Raw genomic sequence first — 21,907 nt, 5'->3', positions numbered from 1 at the left:
CAGTTTCCTGTTTAGTTTCTAAATGTATTTTTGTTTACTCAAACCTGTGTGTGCTTTTTGAGCGACCCTCTTGGAAGTTGAATCATGGCTTTGACTCAATGAACTTGTACACTTCAATGTGACTTCAATGTAGCTCCATTGATTTGAGGTATTTTGAGAAATAATAGGTAATCTTTTAAATCAGATTGTTTTAAGTGACTGGGAAATGATCTCATTCAAATCCTGTTCCTACTTTTGGCCAATTTGGCACACTCTGCTGTCATCTACAGCTATGACTGGAAGGGTTAAAAACCCAAACACCCAAAACCTGTCAGAAACTATACACTACTGACTAGGCTACAGAGTTTGCTTCACTTTCAAAAGCCCAAAATGCAAACAATGCGTGCAAAGAAGACAGTGCTAAAGGTTCAGCTAAATAGTTTCTGTTTATGTGGTTTTGGGCATGTCCACATGGTGCCAATTATTGGGAGTTATACAGTGTCAAACCCAGCAGTATATGAACTAGCATATGAATGTGCACATTATCTTCTGACACAAGCATTATTCAGTTTAGTGATTTTCACAATATGGGCATACAGTGAAACCTTTACAATGTTGATAATGTTGATTTTTACATGTTTTTATAAACCAGTGAATTATAAATGAAGGACCCTTCCTGCAACTATCTCTGAGATGAAAACACTTTTCTCTGAGATGAAAACACTATTTAACAACTAACTGATGTGTAGTTCTTATTGTAGCTAGTTACAGAGACTTGCATGAGAAAAAAAGTAAAAATAATTATTCCTTTGTGCTTCAACCCATCATACTTGTTACTCCACCTATATCATGTGTAACTGAGATAACAAACAATTTACAAGATGACAACCATAATGATGATAGAAAAAAGTTTAAATTCTTCGCAGAGCTCGAGCGCTGCCAAGCTGCCACCATCGGGACCTTGAGCAAGCACCCTGCTTCAGGGGGTGCTGTATCATGGATGACCCTGTGCTGTTACCCCAAACCCCCAAGGATGGGATACGCGAAGAAAGAATTTCAGTGTGCAGTAATGTATATGTGGCAAATAAAGACAATTTAAAAATGAACTTAATTCATCCTCAGGTTGACAATGTGTCAACCCACTCACTGTGAAAGCGCTGCTGCACCGGTCTATTCAGGTAGAGTAAAATTCTCTCTGTGGCCACTATAATTGGCATTGTGGGTCATGAAAGGAACCATGAATCACAATCACAAAAAGATCACGTACAGATTATTAATATAATTGCTGGGTGGATTTTGTATTTAAGGCAGTCTGCTCCTGCTGATAGCCTTCACAATATCAGATAGGTGACTTGTTTTGACTCTCGCCCTCTGTGGGACACTTGGCCTGGTGTTTCAAAGGGGCGTGGCGACTGCGCCTGGTGTTACGGGGGGCGTGGTCAAATCACACCGACTCACCGGGGGCGGGGTTTATTCCCGGTGTTACCGAAACAGGAGCAGCAAACAGTGGAGCAGCCACAAAGCGGCTACCAGGAATATCATCTGTCTGATTGAAATGTGCATGAAGCTACTTTTCAGTAACCATCAAGTCCTTCTTGCTGCATTTTCTTTTGAACTTTCCCGACGTTTTCTGCATTGAGGTGAGTTTGTTTTGTGGATCTCATCTGCTGAAATAGTAACTTGCCATTGAAACAGTGTGAAAGTAAAGCCCTTCTCATGGTGTTGTCGGTTGAGGTGAGGACACCTGGAATTGTTCTCGTTAATGAGCTCGCCTACACAAACGCCACTGAAAGCTGTCTGATGGTTGACAAGCGGCAACCATGGTAACTGACACGCGTGTTTACTTGTAGTTTTTCTTTCTTTATTTATTTACTATTGCATCTTTTGAGTGATCACTCGGAATTAAGGGTGTTTATTTTGTCGCTGTCAATTTCCAAACCTGATGTGTTCATTTAGTCTCCAGGCGTAAGTGTAATAATATGAAATAAATAAGCGCTCGTGACGTCGGTTGGTGAAGGCGCGAGCTGGTCTCGTGCGCAGGCCACCTGTTGTTATTCTATTCACATACTTTCTTATTGTTTTTTTCATTGAACGCGATTCAATTTAGAATTAAATTTCATGATCATATGCGTGTGGCTTTTCCAAATTTCGCAAATTTCTAGCCATCCAGTGGAAGAAGTCTCTCCTGTCATTTGCAATTGGGTTTGCGCGTGCATCTACCATTATGGCAGGTCCTGATGATATTCTTTTGATTAGTTTAAGAGGATTTTTCTCGAACAAATCTTACTTTGATGTGAGAAAAGGGATTAGTTGGCATAACCATGGCAGATAATTGAAGATTAAGATTAGTTGCTCTAGATATGTAGACTGCCTAATAGCTGCAGAGTTGCCTCTTCATTGCACTTGGAGAGTGAATTACGCATAGTGTGCAACTCTTTATAGCACCTTAGAAAAGTGCATTTTTAAGAGCTCTTAGTCGTAGTCTCATTTCAAATGGTTTTGTATTTAGGTATAATTTGTAGCCTGTCTTTTGTAAACCAAACACACTTAAGGTCACTTGCTGTAGGCTGCTATAGACAGACTGGAGCGTGCCAGATGAGCAAACACTGGCTGCTGTGTCCTGATTATTAGGAGAGATTTCACTTCCTCCTTCCCTGTGGCAGAGGCTGGGTTTTATCCAAATTGTGTGGCCTGACAAAAAGGTCCCAGGATGAAGGACATTTAGAAGTGTTCTGTTTTTCTGTACTGCTTACTGTTAATTGTAAAAACAACAACAAAAAAAAAACAGGTAATATATAGGCTGTGGTTATTTGTTATGTAAGTGTACTAAAACAAGAGAATGAAAATAATTCAGACGATGGTTTCTTATTAACGATAGACCACTTCCTCACTATGGCTTATAATACTGATTCCTGAGTTTCAGACATTGCAGATTTCCAATACTAATGTCATTTAAATAACACAGTTGTGCTTGTGGCTTTAATTTTGTATTTGTGGGAAATCTCCATCCTGAAACACATTAGACATGTTTGTGATTTGTTTAGTGATTCTGGAGCTGATTTGTTGGTGGATGTTGTATTTTTGTTCTTTTTCACCATTTTGTATTTCTTAGGATATTCATATGGATGACTGCAAATTTTCTTCAGCTATAAAAGATAAAATAGAATACAGAACACCCATTCCCATCCAAATCTACAAATTAATCAGGGCAGATTTTTTTTCTTTTTATTCTTTTCCTTAATATGACTGTTTAATGCTGTTGTCATTAGTGGCCTTAACGTATTTCTGCTATGGATGATACAATGATATGGATTACTGAAAATATTAAAAAAAAAAAAAAAAAAAAAAAAGTCGGTCCATGTGATGCAACTTTTTACTCGTCATGCCTTCATACTTTCTTGAAATAATGTCAATATTCCCAATAAATAGTCTGTAAAATTTCAGTCATGTTGTGCTGTCTTCACATGCGGAATTATGATAAATATGAGTTTCCCACTAGGAAGTTGCGCATCACGTAATTACTACTGGGGAAACTTGGGAAACTGGGATTTGATACTCGAGTTCCCAAGCCTTTCAATGTGGTGAAGGAGATTGCAGTTTTTGTACTGAATAACTGGTTTTGTTTATTTTTCTAAATTGTAACTGCACTTTTTTACATGATTAATATAGCTTTGACCAAAACTTCCATTATCCTGAACAAGCTGGCTAACTGTGTGTTATGTGTTATGGTGTCAAACCTAAAACATGAAAAAGTAGTATGAATGAACCAGGTTTCATTCATATTTCATGTTCTTCAATGCATGTGAATGCATGTGAACATGACATACTCGTAATTACCACTTAGGAAGTGGGAAGTAGGATCATTCCGAGAGCGCATGAAGGCAACATTAGTCACTGAGATATGGAAGATTTACAAAGGGAGCATGGCCCTGTAATAACGAGTGCTTTAGAGATCTTTAAATTCTAAAATAAAAGGCCCTCATTTGGATATTTGCCAATTTATGCTCTGAAAAATTGTCTAATGACTTGAGGAGGATTGATCCAATTTTATAATGTATCATATGATTCATTTTAGAGGATTATAGCTTAATTCTCTTTGTATTACTGATGCAGAGTGTTTTAGCATTACTGTCAAGGCGGCTAAAGTCATACTCCTACATAAGAGGTCTGAAATTCAGCTACCTTTTTGTAATCTCTAAAAACGATATGCATCAACACTCCATGAGTTCTTGTTGCTAGTTCCATGAGTGTCCCAGAGACGTGATGTTCGAACATGAGGAATCAGTTCTCTTGCTATTCGCTATGCCCCTTTAAAGTCAAAATGCAGCATGACTAATATTTGTGTGTGTTTGACATTTTTGCCATTTACCTAATAAGAAAATGTCTTGACTTATTATTTTCCTTCTTATACACGCTGACATTTTACTGTATTCGGCAAATGCCCTTATCTAGAGCCACTTACATTTATCTCATTTTATACACCTGAGAAGTTGAGAGTTAAGGGCCTTGCTCAAGGGCCCAGCAGTGGCAGCTTGGTGGTCCTAGAATTTGAACTCACAACCTTCTAATCAGTAGTCTAACTGATTAACCACTAAGTTTCCAGAATTTCCAAATACTTAAATTTGTCACATTTTCCATAGCTGAAGTATAAAAGATATAGCCTAGGCTGGAGGTGTGTGGAATCTTATTCAGTCTAACTGTGCAAAAATGAATTTTCACAGTGCAGTCCTTAATTACAGTAAAACATGTGTCTCCTCCATACACCACCACAAACATCCAATTATAAACGATTGATCTCTTTCAGAAAATAAGTTACTGTTGGTTTGAAATGCGCAGCAGCCACTCATCATTTAGGACCAAAAATACATATATGCCTGAATACCTTCAGAGTTAGCCTGCACTGAAGCTTAAGAAATAGATTCCCATGTTTTTTTCTTTTAGATAATCAGGAGACTTCTTGTGCTCATCTTTGACAGAGGCTCCGTTTGCCACGACCTCTACACATAATCACGTCACATAATAACTCAGAATGTCTTGAGTTCCATATTATAGTCAAGAACCTGAATGTCGATGACGAATTAAATCAGAACTTTCAATGACAAACAAACGAAGAAGCATGTGTTTATGCTACACTTCCAAACTGATGTCTCATCTGAGGCGTTAAAGTGCTAACATAAAGTGCCAGTGAGAAACACAATAAAACCTCTGCAAACTGATACGTCTTATTTATAGCCACGAGCTAATCACCATGGTTAAACATTAAAAGTTAACTGTTCAGTCAGTTTAATTCCGTAACCTGAGATTTGCAAGCAGGGAATTTTTTTGATAGCAGGTCGATTAGTTTTAATTGGGTAATGCTGTTACTGGCCTTAACTGAAGCAGTCTGCAACATCTTTTATTTATTTGTTTACTTATTTCTTGGAAGACGTTAAGCTGATGTTTGCATTGTGGTAATGTCACTATATTGTGTCCCTTCTACAAAGTCTAGTGAGTTTCTTTGCTTTCTTATAATCATGTGAGAGCAGATGTCTTCATCTGAATGCTCTGGGGAACTTGGTTTTCTGGAGTTCTGGACAGCTTCTGCTTTCTACCAGGAGGCCATGTCTTCCACTGTAGAGTTCTGGGTAGTGAGGGAGAAATGGCTGTTTATAGGAAGTTAACTCGGAGAAAGGTGTGGTCTCCCAAATGTTTTTTTCCCCCTAACTCAATGTGGTGGGTGTCTGCATCCTTGTGCTTACACATGTGGAATTTAAATGTCTGGGCAAAGTTTGGTCAGATTCACTTTAATCTGTCATGGCTCACTCAGTGTGTCTCATTCGCATCACGCCTTACTCTGTTTCTTCAGAGCCCCCCCAATGCAGTACCCACAAAGTCTGTCTCTGTGTGTGTGTGTGTGTGTGTGTGTCTGTCTCTGTGTGTGTGTGTGTGTGTGTGTGTGTGTGTGTGTCTGTCTCTGTGTGTGTGTGTGTGTGTATGTCTGTCTCTGTGTGTGTGTGTGTGTGTGTGTGTGTCTGTCTGTGTGTGTGTGTGTGTGTGTCTGTCTCTGTGTGTGTGTGTGTGTCTGTCTGTGTGTGTGTGTGTGTGTCTGTGTGTGTGTGTGTGTGTGTCTGTCTGTCTCTGTGTGTGTCTGTCTCTGTGTGTGTGTGTGTGTGTCTGTCTCTGTGTGTGTGTGTGTGTCTCTGTCTGTCTGTGTGTGTGTCTCTGTCTGTCTGTGTGTGTGTCTCTGTCTGTCTGTGTGTGTGTCTCTGTCTGTCTGTGTGTGTGTGTCTCTGTCTGTCTGTGTGTGTGTCTCTGTCTGTCTGTGTGTGTGTCTCTGTCTGTCTGTGTGTGTGTCTCTGTCTGTCTCTGTGTGTGTCTGTCTGTCTCTGTGTGTGTCTCTGTCTGTCTCTGTGTGTGTCTGTCTGTCTCTGTGTGTGTCTCTGTCTGTCTCTGTGTGTGTGTGTCTGTCTCTGTGTGTGTGTCTGTATCTGTGTGTGTGTCTGACTGTCTGTGTGTGTGTGTGTCTGTATCTGTGTGTCTGTCTCTGTGTGTGTGTGTCTGTCTCTCTCTGTGTGTGTGTGTGTGTGTGTGTGTGTGTGTTACTTTGGTTGCTTGATGGCTATGGTGTATATATGTCTGTCTGTCTGTGTGTCTGTATGTGTGTACGAGTCTCTGTGTGTGTTTATTTTTACTGACTTGGTTCTTTGATGGTGTGTGTGTGTGTTTATTTTTACTGACTTGGTTCTTTGATGGTGTGTGTGTGTGTGAAGTTTGACTGACTGGTGGTTAAGGTGTGTTCATATGCTTTGATTCCAGACTGTTCTTCACTTTATCATAAAAGCTCTGATAATCCCTCCACTCGTTCACAGATCCTCCCCAAGTGAGTGCGCTGGATACAACAAGAAACAAACAGAAGAATAATCGATCAAGCCTCAGTAATTCCTCAGGATAGACTCTTGTCTCACATGGTAAACTTCAGAGCAGTTCTTGGAATAATCACAGGATAAAAGTGGAACATGTGTTTTACATTTCTGTCAGATCTGATGAGTGGAGTAAAATTAAAAAAGATTTATTGTCAACATTGCCCACAGTTTATAGGCAAAATATTCAATTTCATCTTCCTCGAAGTTTCAGCTGAATCATTGCAGTGTTTCCCCCCAGACGTAAAATATACTTGGGTGGGAGTCGGGAGAAGGAAGGTGGTGGTGGTGGTAGATGGGGGATGGGGGTTAAAGCGTGCCTTGTTCTCTCTCTCTCTCTCTCTCTCTCTCTCTCACCTCTGAGCTCTTTCTGACTCAATTTTTCTGTCAATCAGACACAATACACTCACTTCATCAAAACATTTTATTTAGTTTTTTTGTTAGGTATTTTGGTTAAGTACTCCAGATATATTCAGCTTTGTTAAACCTACAATCCTCCACAAGATTCCTGTACATATGATCAAGAGTATTTAATCAAATACATGTCTGAAAACATCATTCCCTCTGCTAGTATTTTTATTCTAGCCTCGAATGAGATCAAGGTAAATTGCACAATAGACTTTTATCAGGATAGTATCAGGATATCTGGAGACTTTCACACCATCATGGATCTGCCGTTATATCTGTCAGCTTGCGACAGCAAGGAATTAGTGCCTATAATGAACTCAGAAACTACAGTGACCTAATAGTTCCTCATAAGCCCTTGATTGCTGTTGTAGAAAGGACATTATTTAGTTACACTTACATTATTTACTGTCCAGTTCCACCCAAATGAGGATGGGTTCCCTTCTGACCCTGGTTCCTCTTAAGGTGTCTTTTCCTCATATAATCACAGGGAGTTTTTCCTTGGCACCAACGCCACAAGCTTGGTCATTAAGGATAAAATAGTATCTTTAATTTAAATTGGTTTCTATACCTCTGTAAAACTGCTTTGAGACAATATCCATTCTTTAAAGTGCTAAACATAAATTGAATTGTTTATCTATGTTGTTGTTTTTTTTTTTTAATTTATTACACACTGAATGGTAGACAAATGATTTTTCCGCAACAGTATGATGAAATTCTATGTATAAACACGTATTACCTCAGGAAATCTTGGCTCTGATGCTATGATAGATCTAAAAATTTGCAGATGTTATCATTATTGTGTAAAGAACAGAGCGAGATGTAAGCAGATCTTCAGTGTGATTTGGCTGAAGGAGTGTGCCAGGGAAAGAAGTTTAAGGGAAAGAAATTTCCTTTAGTGACTAGCTGCTTATGATTTTTATAATGGCTCAGCTAGCTACACAGGATACGTGTGTAAGAATGCTATTCCTTATATAACCATACAGAAGTGACGGTCAAACCGATGAAAATCAACCGCGTCATTTTGTTTTTGTACTGTACAATAATGAAGAGATTCTTCTCTTGGTAAAGATGTAGTGATGTAGGGAGGATGTGTTAGCTTAGGGGTTAAAGTGTTGGGATTGGAAGGTTGTAAGTTCAAATCCCAGATCCACCAGGCTGCCATTGTTGGGCCCCTGAGCAAGGCCCTTAACCCTCAATCACTCAGTTGTATCTAAGTCGCTCTAAATGTCAGAAATGTAAATGTAGTTGAATGTAAAACAGCATCATTTAGGAAAAAAGCACAAGATAGTTCATTTTGGGTCAGTTTGCTAGTTATTAAGTACCTGATAGTCAGTGATTTTATATATTTTAATTCGTGAGAAACACCTAACATTACTGCTCCGGTTCTTCCTTGTGAGTAAAAGCTAGCTAATCAACAGCAACAACAACAACAGCAACAACATTGTTTCAAGGCACACACCTTAATGTCAGTCAACAGCTTTTCCATTTTCAGTTTCTATCGGTTGTCTAAATGTGTTCTTTGGCAAATTTAATAATTTGCACATTGTTGCATATCCTTGCAAAAAAAAAAGATCTTGAGCCGAATTATCCATTTGTTTCCTGTCTACATGAAATCAAATTATTCCCAATGATTGAATGGTGTTGCAGGACATTTTATCTGCTCAATAAATGGGAGGAAGCAAGGAGAAATATCAGGCCACTGTTTTGTTTAACATGTCATTAAATCCAAGTTAGTGATTTGTTATCAGCTTTACTGCATTCAAGAGGAAAGGAGGATGTGTTCCCAGCTCAGCTAGGCCTTTCCCCTCTCTTTAGTCCTCTCTCACTCACTCTCTCTTTCTTTCTGTCTGTCTCTCTCTCTTTCTCTCTCTCTCTCTCTCTCGCTCTCTCTCTCTCTCTCGCTCTCTCTTTCTGTCCCTCTGTCCTTGCTCTCTCTTTCTCTGTCTCTCGCTCTCTGTCTCTGTCTCTCACACACACACACACACACTCTCTCTCACACACACACACGCACACAAAGAACAAGAGGCAGTATGTTTACATGGCCTTCCTGGATTTCTCCACCTGTGGTGTTGATATCCATCTCATTTTGCATCATCATGAAGTATTAATGAGTTGGTGTCTGTGTGTGTGTGTGTGAAGACATTGTGCAGGGTTACATTTATCAACACAAGTTTGAAGGGCAAGCAACTATGGTATAGTGAGCATGCCTCTGCAGTAATCTCTCTGAATGATTCATGCCTTTCGTGTGGAGCTGTAGGTTCTAGCAGTGTAACAGTGGAGCTGGAAGCAGACTGCAGAATGTCTACATTTATTTTGAAAGCAATCAATCAGTACTTTGTGTCAGTGTGTGTTATTGTAAATGAGATAAATTGTGCAAATGTCAACAGATTGTAAATTGACTATTTCTTTAAACCCCAAATTTCAGCTTAACATTAACAGTGAAATTAGATGTCTGATAAAAGAAGCTGAAGCTGCAGATAAAAAAAACATAATGTCTGCATGTTTATTTTTAACTCTTATTCATGATTATGATAAGTTTGTACATAATTAGCGCAGATTAAGTTTTCTTGGCCTGGATCTTAGACTTTTATGTTGTTGTCAATTCCTCTTTCTAATTAAAATGCTCATTTTATCTCCTTGAAGTATCCATTTCTTATGAGGAATATATAAACCTAGGATTATTCTAGAAGGATCAATTCAAAGGATCTTATTGCATTGGCAGATTGTTGATCTCTCTCTCATTGAGCTGCCAGCACAGTAAGAACTGAATTGGTTGAACGATCTTATCATTTTAGAATAATCCTAGTGTGAGACAGATGAAATGGCTTATATTTACATGAGTGGACAAATCCTATATTTATTATCTATCCTGCCGTGCAAATGAATGTTTTGGTTGCCCAGGAAAAATAAATGACTAGCCTTTAAACCAGGAAGCTCCCTAGTGGTGTAATTGTGTGAAAAATCTTCTCGACATTGTGGTGTCTTGATATCTTATCTCTATGATTATATCTAAATGAAGCATTGCCTGATTATGTGCCTTAGGTTTCTATTTTGATTAAAACACTAAAAGTGCTACAAGTGAAACTTTACAAATGAATTGAATGATAAATAATTTGTTAATAAATGAAAAGATCCTAACATTGCTCCGTTTGACATGTTTTTGAAGGCTTTATTCTCTAGCACAGAGTAGAGTCTTGTATCTTTAGCTCAGCTTCTCCGCCGTCGCCGCAGTGATTTCTTTAACCTGGATGGAAGGTTTACATACCGAATGCTTTTTTGTAAGTCATCTGGAAGCAGTTTGTTAAACCTATTTGTCTGCTAGCACAAAAACCCCAATAAGAGCCAGGGACAAAAAATATCCTTGTCCCGGATCCCCGGGCTACTGATTTGTCCACCCAGATTCAAGATGTTTTAACTTACAGAGCAGTCATTTTTTTGCAGCATCCTGAACGCTATTAGATTTTTATTCAAGTTTATGCAAAGGCTTTCCTTCTGTGTGGAAAACTAGCCAGTGAATCTTCCCACTAACAAATTACAGTCCTGGGCTCTGCTATAGTCCTTTTGTTCTTTTGACTACTATTTGCAGTCTCTCTCTCGCTCTCTCTCTCCCCCTTTTGCTCTCTCTCTCTCATGCTCTTTCTCTCTTCCATCTCTGTCTGTCTCTCTCTCTTTCTCTCTCTCCTTTTTGCTAATTCTCTCGTTTTCTGTCTGCCTGTCTCTCTCTCTCGCTCCTCTTTCTCTGTCTCTCTCTCTGTCCTTTGGTCACTCACTCATGCTCGTTCTGCCCCCCCCCTTCTGCTCACCCCCCACTCTCACACACTTTCACACTCTCTCTCTCTCTCTCTCTCTCCTTTTTGCTAATTCTCTCGTTTTCTGTCTGTCTGTCTCTCTCTCTCGCTCCTCTTTCTGTCTCTCTCTCTGTCCTTTGGTCACTCACTCATGCTCGTTCTGCCCCCCCCCCCCTTCTGCTCACCCCCCACTCTCACACACTTTCACACTCTCTCTCTCTCTCTCTCTGTCGTTTGCTCACTCACTCATGTTCTTTCTGTCTCTCTCTTTCTCTCTTGCTCATTCTCACTCTTTCTGTCTCCCTTTCTCTCTCTCTCTCTCTCTCTCTCTCTGCCCCCCCCCAGTTGAATGTCATGTTTTGTTTTTAGTGAATAGACATTTGTCCTCTCAGTGTTTTCCTAAGCAGTGTGTGTACAGGGGTGTATTGTGTTGTCGGCACAATTTTGCTCATATGTTTCTGGGCAGCGTTTCACTCGTAGCGCTTTGCTGCAGATGTGTCTGGTTGAGCAGGTATGTGTGTACACGTGTATTTCCACCACTCTGGCCTGTATTAAACTAAGTGCTTTGTTTTTTTGCAGATTAGAGTGTAATGGTCTAATGGAGCTGAACAGAGATGAGGTCCCTGTTTACGTGAGTATGAGAAGCAGTCCTGTTCCAAGCGTTTTGCTTCTTTCTCTCTGCAGCTCATATTTCTTTACTCCTTTGGAAAATGTAGAGATAAACAACATATGTAAATAACTAAAAAAAAAATAGGAGCACACAAACTAGGTACTTCAGGGCATTGGCTTCACTGCTTCCATTTACATATTTATACACTATTAGTATGTATTTTGAAATTTATCTCTTCTGAGTTACTGTTCATTTACCTTGTTCATGTGAAATTCTATACTTTTTTTCCTTCATCCTCATGGGATCTGTCCTTTCATTTACTCTGCCTGCCAAATGTCATTTATTTGAGCTGTTATCTGTGATGTGTGTGTGTGTGTATGTGTATGTATGTGAATGTGTGTGAGTGTGTATGAAAGTGTGTGAGTGAGTGCATGAGAGTGCGTGTATGTGTGCGTGTGTGTGTGTGTGTGTAAGCGTATGCAAGTGTGCATGTCCGAGTGTGTGTGTGTGCTGGTGCGCGAGTGTGTATGTGAGAGTACATGTCCAGGTGTGAGTGTGTGTTCTTGTGCAAGTGTGTGCTGCAGTGACCTTCTGGCCACATGTTATGGTAACTACCCAAAAGTTGGTATGAAATAAGCCACAATAGCACAGCTGAATGCTCAGCACAGTGGTTGGCTTGTGTAAATATCCCAGCATTTTCTTGTTTTGGGCTCACTTCAGAGTGCCTCTACCTCATTAGTAACATTGGTTAGAGTAGGGAAATAAATACTATAAAAGGTCCATTTTGTGTGCCATTATCCGTATCTCTAGCTTGGCTCGACCAGTTTAGTGCTTTAAATATCCGGATCTGTGTTTGGATTTGAACCTGGAGTTGCTGTGGCCTCAATGTGTTGCTAGACCACCTAATAGATTTCCCTTTGGGATGAATAAAGTATCTATCTATCTATCTATCTATCTATCTATCTATCTATCTATCTATCTATCTATCTATCTATCTATCTATCTATCTATCTATCTATCTATCTATCTATCTATCTATCTATCTATCTATCTATCTATCTATCTATCTATCTATCTATCTATCTAGTGGTAGAAACACCTAGTGGTAGAAACACCTAGTGGTAAAAATCACCTATAGTTAGAAACACCTAGTGGGAAAAAACACCTAGTGGTAGAAATCACCAAATCACCTAGAGTTAGAAACACCTAGTGGTCGAAATCACCTATAGGTAAAAATCATCAAATCACCTATAGTTAGAAACACCTAGTGGTCGAAATCACCTAGAGGTAGAAATCACCAAATCAACTAGAGGTAGAAATCACCAAAACACCTAGTGGTGGAAATCACCCAATCACCTAGAGGTAAAAACACCTAGAGGTAGAAACACCTAGAGGTAGAAATCACGTAGTGGTAGAAACACCTAGAGGTGGAAATAACCTAGAGTTAGAAATAACCTAGTGGTAGAAACACTGTTGTGTGAATTCTGGCTATGACAGTTCCTTGAGCTCAGTTACATCACTCAAGTTCATGACCTCTCTCAGCTGGAGATTCCACACATTCAGTTATTTTTATTTAATTTTATAACATTTTAATTTTATTTATTTTGTCTTGTTTCATAAAACATAAACTAGTGGCCAAATGTAAACCTCTGTGACTTGGGCAGTTATTAATGATGCAGTAAATGCATTGCGTAGTGGTCTTTTTATTTTTAATATCCTGCAAGCGTCATATTTTGCTACTCATTCGCTCCAGCATAAAATTAAACAGCTAGCGCTTCTAGAGTATAGGTTTCAAACACATTTTCTGTCTGTTGTGAATAAAGCATTCAGATTCTGTTACATCCCCAAAGGATGCTATGAGAAGATATTGTCATTATGTCACAATGAGACTTTCAAAGCAACGTGAACTTCAAAGCAGCGCTATTGTGAACATCACAATGCATTTAGTATTATTTTTATTATTCACTTTTATTGCTTTCCATTCATCAGGCCTTGTTGGCTTAAATCTTGTAAATGTACACGTTACTAATTATACCGTTGCAAATTATTTCTCTTTTGAACTGCATCCAGCATACAAATTAAACAGAAGGCTGCACTGGCTGCTTGAAATAATTTTCATATTCACTCCACCCTTCAACCTTTCATCCGTAATAGGATTTAAGTGTAACCAGGAGAACGATTCAGTCTGGCTTGGTGACCTCAGCGCAAAAGAATGGGCATGTGTAAGGCGTGGTCTCTCTTAAGCAGGTGATGTGGAGGATTTGTTATTGCAACTGGACCTTTTTAGGGTTTCATGTGGACAGCGTCATATCAACGCACTACTAATGGCTCAGTAGACAAACGGTCTGATTCACTGGAGCTAAAATGGACTTGGGGTGTGTGTGTGTGCGAGAGAGACAGAGAGAGAGAGGGAAATGGTTAACATATTGGTGCTAAATACTTTCAGGTGTACTTAAATATTCAATAGATCAAGTGTGTGTTTTAGTGTAGAATATTCACCAATGTCTGAGCTTTTGAGTTCAAATAACTTTTATTACTTTTTTAATGACTGTTTCGCATCATAAAAACAATTACTTCTAAAGCTCAATGAAAACTTCTATGAAAACGTTCTGACATAGAGACAGAGGGTGTACATTATGGTAAACATTTAAGGCCCACTACACAAAAAAGTATTATTTTTGTATAAACATTTTGTTCATTTCTGCATTAATTGAAACACATGACTCTATCTCAGCAATATAGCTAAATACGTCACTAGAGGAATGTTCTAACCTGCTGGAAAAGTCCTTGTAAATGTTATGCTTGAGCAACTACCTAGACTAAAACAGATAATTTATTTTAACTCAACAGTATAACAAGGTAGTGATGTACATTGATGTCAGGGTCATGGTGGATCTGGAGCCTGTCCTGGGAGCACTGGGCCTGAGGCAGGAATTCAATTCAATCTTATTCATATAGTGCTTTTAATGATGACCATATAGCAGCTTTACAGAAACTCAGGATATAAATAATTATTGAAATTTATCCTTAATGAGGTTTCCTCTGGGTTCTTCGGTTTCCTCCCCAGTCCAAAGATGTGTTGTAGGCTGATTGGCATCTCTAACTTGTCTGTAGTTTGTGAATGTGTGTGTGTGTGTGTGTGATTGTTCCATGTGATAGAATGACATCCTGTGCAGAGTTTTCCTGCCTTGTGCCCAGAGTCTCCATGACCCAGTGGGACAAGATGTGTAAAAAACTGATGGATTGATCCCCAATGAGCAATGCCAGAGGCCACAGTGGCAAGAAAAACCTCCCTGAGACTTCAGTTCAGTGGATCCAGACTCAAAGGAAGTTATCCTCACTACCAAGAGTGTGATTATAAAGAATTTCCCTTCTATATCTGGAGACTGTATGGACAAAAAGTGCAAATGCATAACCAGGATATGCATTCTTCTTATAACATGAAGTCTTGTTGAAGTTATACACATTCACGTCTGACGGCAATTTAGTTTTGCCAGTCCACTTCCTGTGTGTTTTTGGGAAGTTGGAGATAAAATGTGAAATAGAATTCCTGGGAACCCAGAATTCCTGCTAACGGAAACCTTTATGTTGCCATAGTCTCTTTATATTCTCATATGTTGCAATGCACTGTATTTTATGTATTTTACTCAGTTTTGTCACTTTTTCCACATTATTTCTATGAGTAATATAAACCTTTCCTACCAACAGCCTGACCCTGGCCTCACTTTGACTGCATAGTGTTTTAGGTGTCAGGGTTTCAAAAAAATAAAAATAAAATATAGTACATGCCCCAGCTTTGTTCCACAGAGAAATTTCTGAACCATTTGGCACGTGTTAGGTTTACACAAACTTTTTAAATATTACGTTTTCTTAAAAGGTCAATAGAGAGAGCAATTTTTTCTTTTTGTGGCTGTTGGATAAGAAAAGTGTGTGTGTGTGGGTGGTGACCGTTATATTTCACAGCTAACTTGTTTTTCCTTTGGGCATCTGTAAATGCAAAACTGATAGCCCAGATATGTAATATGTTTGTCTTGGTCTGGTGGTGTGTTCACTCTCAACTAACAGTGAACCAATATACAGTAAATAACATAAACGAAGGAAAGAGCGGCTCGGATAAGAGTTCCACACCGAGAAGGACTAAGCATGTGAACCTACGCAAAGTTTGACATGAGCAAACACGATAAAGGAACTACTGTAATATCCATTTGTCAGTTTGTTGCCTGGTAATGCACCGTGTAAATGTCTTTGTTTGAACATGTGATAAACCTTCATTGAGCTACACGGAAATGGAGCCACAGGTAGTCTGCATTTAGAGGTCAAGGTGGATAAGAATTCAAATGTATTTTTAGTGCCTTGGTTTCTGATATGTATGTTAAAATGCTTGGCCATTTTAAATGATTTCATTTCCCTTTATGTTTTATATCCATTATATGGCCTCAGGAGGAAAATCCCTTACCTGTGTGTATCATACAGCTGTAAATCACTGCGCTTGAGTTTCTCTGTGTGATCTGAAGGTTGGTGCTGTTTCAGTTCTTCTTGCACTTCAGGTAATAGAATAGTAATTTTTTTTATTTCCAAAATGCAAATTTGTACCCAAGGGAAGATTTATTCTGTCATCTCGTAGTATTATGTTGTTATTTGGCTTCTGTGGAAGATTGTAGCTTATCTATGCATTATAGTAAAGGTGTGATCGCACCTATTAGTCCTTTTACCTCGTCTGAAAAAGTCACACTTTCAATCCAAATTAAACCATACAAGAAGGGAACAGATGTACTGTGGGGACACTGAACTGTACATTTAACTTAATGTGCTTTTGGAATAGTATCAAATCATGTCTTAATAATATTTTTCCACTTCTCCTGCCACGGCTCGGTCAAGGCTTCTCAACGCCAGCCTCATGTTATAACTCATTCTGGGGATTCCCATATATTCCTAAACCAAGACGTAATCTCATGACACCTGCAGTTTCCAGCCTGAGGCAACACCTGCCTGTATCACCTTAACTCTTTATACTGAGGCATGATATCAGAGAGTAAGCCTAAGTGTCATTTGGAGTAACCTCAGCGCTATAGCCATCTTCTTTCAGCTTGAGGATAGAGATGTTCAGTTTGACACATTTGGCACATTTTCTTTTTCCATCACTCTTTTGAGGTTGGAGTCTTGGGCCACCTTCATAATCAATAACAAATCTTTAATTACAAATCTTTTGTGTTTCACTTTTGGCATCTATGAGATAAAAACCACATTGTGACATAATCACTATGATATTTCATTAACTGCAGGGGAAACTCTCATTGTGCTGAGACTGGATAGCACAAAGTAGTGACCTCAGTACCCTATAATACTACTGGACCACAACAAATGTCAAGGGATATGATCCTAGGTCTTTTTTTTAACGAACACTCCCATAAGCCCTCACAAAGCTGTGCAAGAGAAAAGAACTGGTCTGATATTGCATGGTCTGAGTAGAAGCAGCATTGTTCCTCCTGACTCATAGGTTTAGCTGTTGGGTGGAGTCCTGTGTCCAGCACCGTGGCATAGACTTTTTCTCAGAGCCTGGGGAATGTGATCCCAAGAACTGTTAATATACCTTCTTATTTTTAATAGAGAGACACACTCTGAGACCATTACATAGTCAGTACTCCTGGTGAGTTAATTTATTATAAAATGAAAGTGGAACATAAACTGTCTGCCATTTGTTAACTAGCCTCAATAAATAGCAACAGTAACTGAAATAAAATGATTGTTTATATGAAAGCCACATTTTAATGATTAGAAAGATGATTTTTTAAAAGCATAGTCAGACAGCAACCGCTGCATGCACCGTGTCCCTCAACTGGCAGGGAGCAGAGAGAGGTTTGTAGTGTGCTTGTCTTTACTACCCAGATCAGTGGTGCATTGAACAGTAAGCATATTGTTATTTAATTTAGAAATAGGATGCACAAAAAATGAACTTGTGATAGCAATCGTGAATAAAGTTTCCTAAGGCAGAATTTACAAAGCTGTAAAAATTCCTCAAGTTTATATATATATATATACACTATATTGCCAAAAGTATTCGCTCACCCATACAAATAATCAGAATCAGGTGTTCCAATCACTTCCATGGCCACAGGTGTATAAAATCAAGCACCTAGGCATGCAGACTGTTTTTACAAACATTTGTGAAAGAATGGGTCGCTCTCAGGAGCTCAGTGAATTCCAGTGTGGAACTGTGATAGGATGCCACCTGTGCAACAAATTCAGTCGTGAAATTTCCTCACTCCTAAATATTCCACAGTCAACTGTCAGCTGTATTATAAGAACGTGGAAGTGTTTGGGAACGACAGCAACTCAGCCACGAAGTGGTAGGCCACGTAAACTGACGGAGCGGGGTCAGCGGATGCTGAGGCGCATAGTGCAAAGAGATCGCCAACTTTCTGCAGAGTCAATCGCTACAGACCTCCAAACTTCATGTGGCCTTCAGATTAGCTCAAGAACAGTGCGCAGAGAGCTTCATGGAATGGGTTTCCATGGCCGAGTAGCTGCATCCAAGCCATACATCACCAAGTGCAATGCAAAGCGTCGGATGCAGTGGTGTAAAGCACGCCGCCACTGGACTCTAGAGCAGTGGAGATGCGTTCTCTGGAGTGACCAATCGCGCTTCTCCATCTGGCAATCTGACGGACGAGTCTGGGTTTGGCGGTTGCCAGGAGAACGGTACTTGTCTGACTGCATTGTGCCAAGTGTAAAGTTTGGTGGAGGGGGGATTATGGTGTGGGGTTGTTTTTCAGGAGCTGGGCTTGGCCCCTTAGTTCCAGTGAAAGGAACTCTGAATGCTTCAGCATACCAAGACATTTTGGACAATTCCATGCTCCCAACTTTGTGGGAACAGTTTGGAGCTGGCCCCTTCCTCTTCCAACATGACTGTACACCAGTGACCAAAGCAAGGTCCATAAAGACATGGATGACAGAGTCTGGTGTGGATGAACTTGACTGGCCTGCACAGAGTCCTGACCTCAACCCCATAGAAAACCTTTGGGATGAATGAGAGCGGAGACTGAGAGCCAGGCCTTCTCGTCCAACATCAGTGTGTGACCTCATAAATGCGCTTCTGGAAGAATGGTCAAAAATTCCCATAAACACACTCCTAAACCTTGTGGACAGCCTTCCCAGAAGAGTTGAAGCTGTTATAGCTGCAAAGGGTGGACCGACGTCATATTGAACCCTATGGATTAGGAATGGGATGTCACTTAAGTTCATATGCGAGTCAAGGCAGGTGAGCGAATACTTTTGGCAATATAGTGTATATATATATATATATATATATATATATATATATATATATATATATATATATATATATATATATATATATAAATATAAATATATAAAAGCCATTAATCCCATAATACAATGCCTTCTGGCTGTTTTAACATGTTAGCAAACCTACATTTTCAGCTGTTTGTAGATCTCAACAGGTTTTTTACTCCAGTGCTTAGCTAAGGCAGCGTTTCTAACTTGATTTGCTAGTACTTTTGTTGTATCTGTATATTAGCAGCAAGTTAAACAAAAATATGTCCAAATCTCCTACTTTAAGTCCAATTTTGACATAAGCTATGAGCATGCTTGGTGACATTTGACTTTCACTCTGTGCTCCATCTGAGTCAAATTAGCTCACATTACACTTAGTAGCCCATAATGACAAAGTGAAAACAGAATTCTAGAAATGTCTGTAAATTTACAGAAAAGGAAAAACTAAAATATCACATGTACATAAGTATTCAGACCCTTTGCAATATCACTTGAAATTTAGCTCAGATGCCTCCCATTTCTCTTCATCATTGCTGAGATGTTTCTACACCTTGATTGGAGTCCACCTATATATTCTCTATTCTCTATAGAAGGCCTCACCTCTGACAATACATATCAAAGCAAAAACCAAGCCATGAGGTCAAAGGAACTGCCTACAGAGATCAGAGACAGGATTGTTACACCAAAAAATCTCTTACACTGAAGCTAGCTATAATTCTCAACTGGAAGAAGTTTGGCACAACCCAGGACTCTTCCAAGATGGTCACTCTGACTGAACTCCAGAGATTGGACCAGAAGTTCCAGGAGGACACCCATCACTGCAGCCCTCCATCAGTCTGGGCTTATGGCAGAGTAGCTAGACGAAAGCCTGTCCTCAGTGTAAGACACATGAAAGCCCGCTTGGTGTGGACAAGAACAAGATTCTCTGGTCTGATGAAACCAAGATTGAACTGTTTGGCCTCAATTATAAACATTATGTCTGGCACCGCTCATCACTTGCCCAATACCATCCCAACAGTGAAGCATGGTGGTGGCAGCATCATGCTGTGGGGGTGTTTTTCAGCAGCAGGGTTGAGGAAAAGCTGAATAGAGCAAAGTGCAGAGATATCCTCAATAAAAACCTTTTCCACAGTGCTCAGGACCTTAGGCTGGGCTGAAGGCAGCCCTAAGCACACAGCCAAGACAACACAGGAGTGTCTTAGGGACAACCCTGTGAATGTCCTAGAGTGGCCCAGCCAGAGCCCTGACTTTAACCTTATCACTGGGGAGACCTGAAAATGGCTGTCCAATGATGGTCCCCATCCAACCTGACTGAGCTTAAGAGGATTTGCAAAGAAAAATGACAGAAAATCCCCCAATTCAGGTGTACAAAGCTTGGTTCCTCATACCCTGTAAACTTACACTGTACATTTACACTGTAAATTTCCCATTAGGATGAATAAAGTATCTATCTATCTATCTATCTATCTATCTATCTATCTATCTATCTATCTATCTATCTATCTATCTATCTATCTATCTATCTATCTATCTATCTATCTATCTATCTATCTATCTATCTATCTATCTGTCTGTCTGTCTGTCTGTCTGTCATATACTATCGATTGTAGTATCAGGCTGCAACTTAACAAAACTGAAAAAAGTGAAGGGAGTCTTAATAATTTCTAAATGCACTGCATCTGGGAAACATTTCACGAAAAAAAAAACAAACAAACTATTTTAACAGATATTAATATATCCAGTAATTGTATTAAAGCATAACAATCACTGTTTGAGGAAATCATGCATAGCTAGCAGTGTTTTGGATATCTTTATGCAGACTGACTGCATTTACTACTAACTGTCACTTTAACCAAACATGATCTTTACAGTCAGCTAGTTAAAACATATTTTTTTTCCCTTAGATCATGACACCTATACAACCATATCATTCTATTAGCCTGTAAACTTGTATGACTTTTCAGTCATCCATCTTGACTTCCTAGAGTCTGCAGTAGTGCTCTTCTAGCAGAGAGTAACTTTTTCTGGAGTTCAGTGAGCTCTAGCCTAGAGTCTGGGATAGTCATTTCTGAAACGATCTGAATTTCTAAAGGTTTTATGGTCTGTGAGCTGTATTTGTGTGGATCCGAAAGAATGCTTTGAATTATTGTCCTGCAAGAACATCTAAGGATGACTGTCTTGGCCAAAGCAGTGAGAATTTGCTCATGAGTATCCTGGAACTTGACAGAGGTTCCTCATGCCAAGTATCCTAACAAGGGCCTTTGGAAGCAGAATGGCTTATTCACTAGCATTCAGTAGGTTACTTTGCCGAAAGACCTTTTCTGTATGACTATAATTACATTTATTGGTGATTTAGCTCGATTATAAATCTCCATCTGGCAATGCATCCCACTTCCAATCAGTTCCAATGACCTTAGCAAACTCCATATGTGTTCATTTAAGGTTTGATGAGATTAGGGTACGAGTCTGGAACATTTTTAAGAGCCTTCAAGTGCAGGATAAAAAAATTATAATATAGAGAAACCTTTGTTAAACATATATATTCATATACAAGTGTCCATTTTTATATTTATATTCAAAATATTTAGCAAAGGACCATCTTTTGGATTTGTAATATGAATGTTTAGACACTGCTGAAGTGGGATGAAACGTGTTTGGGTTAGATGTCTCCAAAGCCTTTCAAGCACTACTGATGTAAACGATTCTCATTTGCCTGATGAGAGGATGGGATTGCTTCTGAGGAGTTGTTAGCAGGTCTTAGCACTAAAGACAGGTTTTGCAGAGCATTAGTGAGGGAAGCTAATAGCAGGTCTGGTCATGTGGGTAAACAGACATTATCAACACAGCAAGACATATAGTGCATAATCTTAATGGAGGCAGGAGATTCTGAGTTTGGGTTACTCTGTTGTTCTTTGTGCTTGAGTGGCTTC

At 39.4% G+C, this 21,907-nt stretch overlaps 1 protein-coding gene across 5 annotated transcripts in view; it reads left to right on the top strand.

Annotated features, from left to right (window-relative positions):
* The first annotated feature begins 1,460 nt into the window (after positions 1-1,460).
* The window catches only part of arhgef28a (Rho guanine nucleotide exchange factor (GEF) 28a), a 78,714-nt gene continuing 58,267 nt past the window's right edge, over positions 1,461-21,907 (top strand). For 4 of the 5 annotated variants that reach the window (XM_058382677.1, XM_058382675.1, XM_058382676.1 and 1 more), the window contains exons 1-2: positions 11,512-11,585; positions 11,654-11,705. In XM_058382677.1, the coding sequence (XP_058238660.1) occupies positions 11,527-11,585; positions 11,654-11,705 (111 nt within the window). In that variant the 5' untranslated portion in view covers positions 11,512-11,526. Of the gene's footprint in view, positions 1,620-11,511; positions 11,586-11,653; positions 11,706-21,907 lie in introns of those variants that run through there. The other variant, XM_058382678.1, reaches the window with a different exon arrangement.

Source organism: Hemibagrus wyckioides, linkage group LG28 (assembly GCF_019097595.1).
Source record: "Hemibagrus wyckioides isolate EC202008001 linkage group LG28, SWU_Hwy_1.0, whole genome shotgun sequence".
Lineage (NCBI taxonomy): Eukaryota > Metazoa > Chordata > Actinopteri > Siluriformes > Bagridae > Hemibagrus > Hemibagrus wyckioides.
This window is presented reverse-complemented; position numbering and strand designations above follow the sequence as displayed.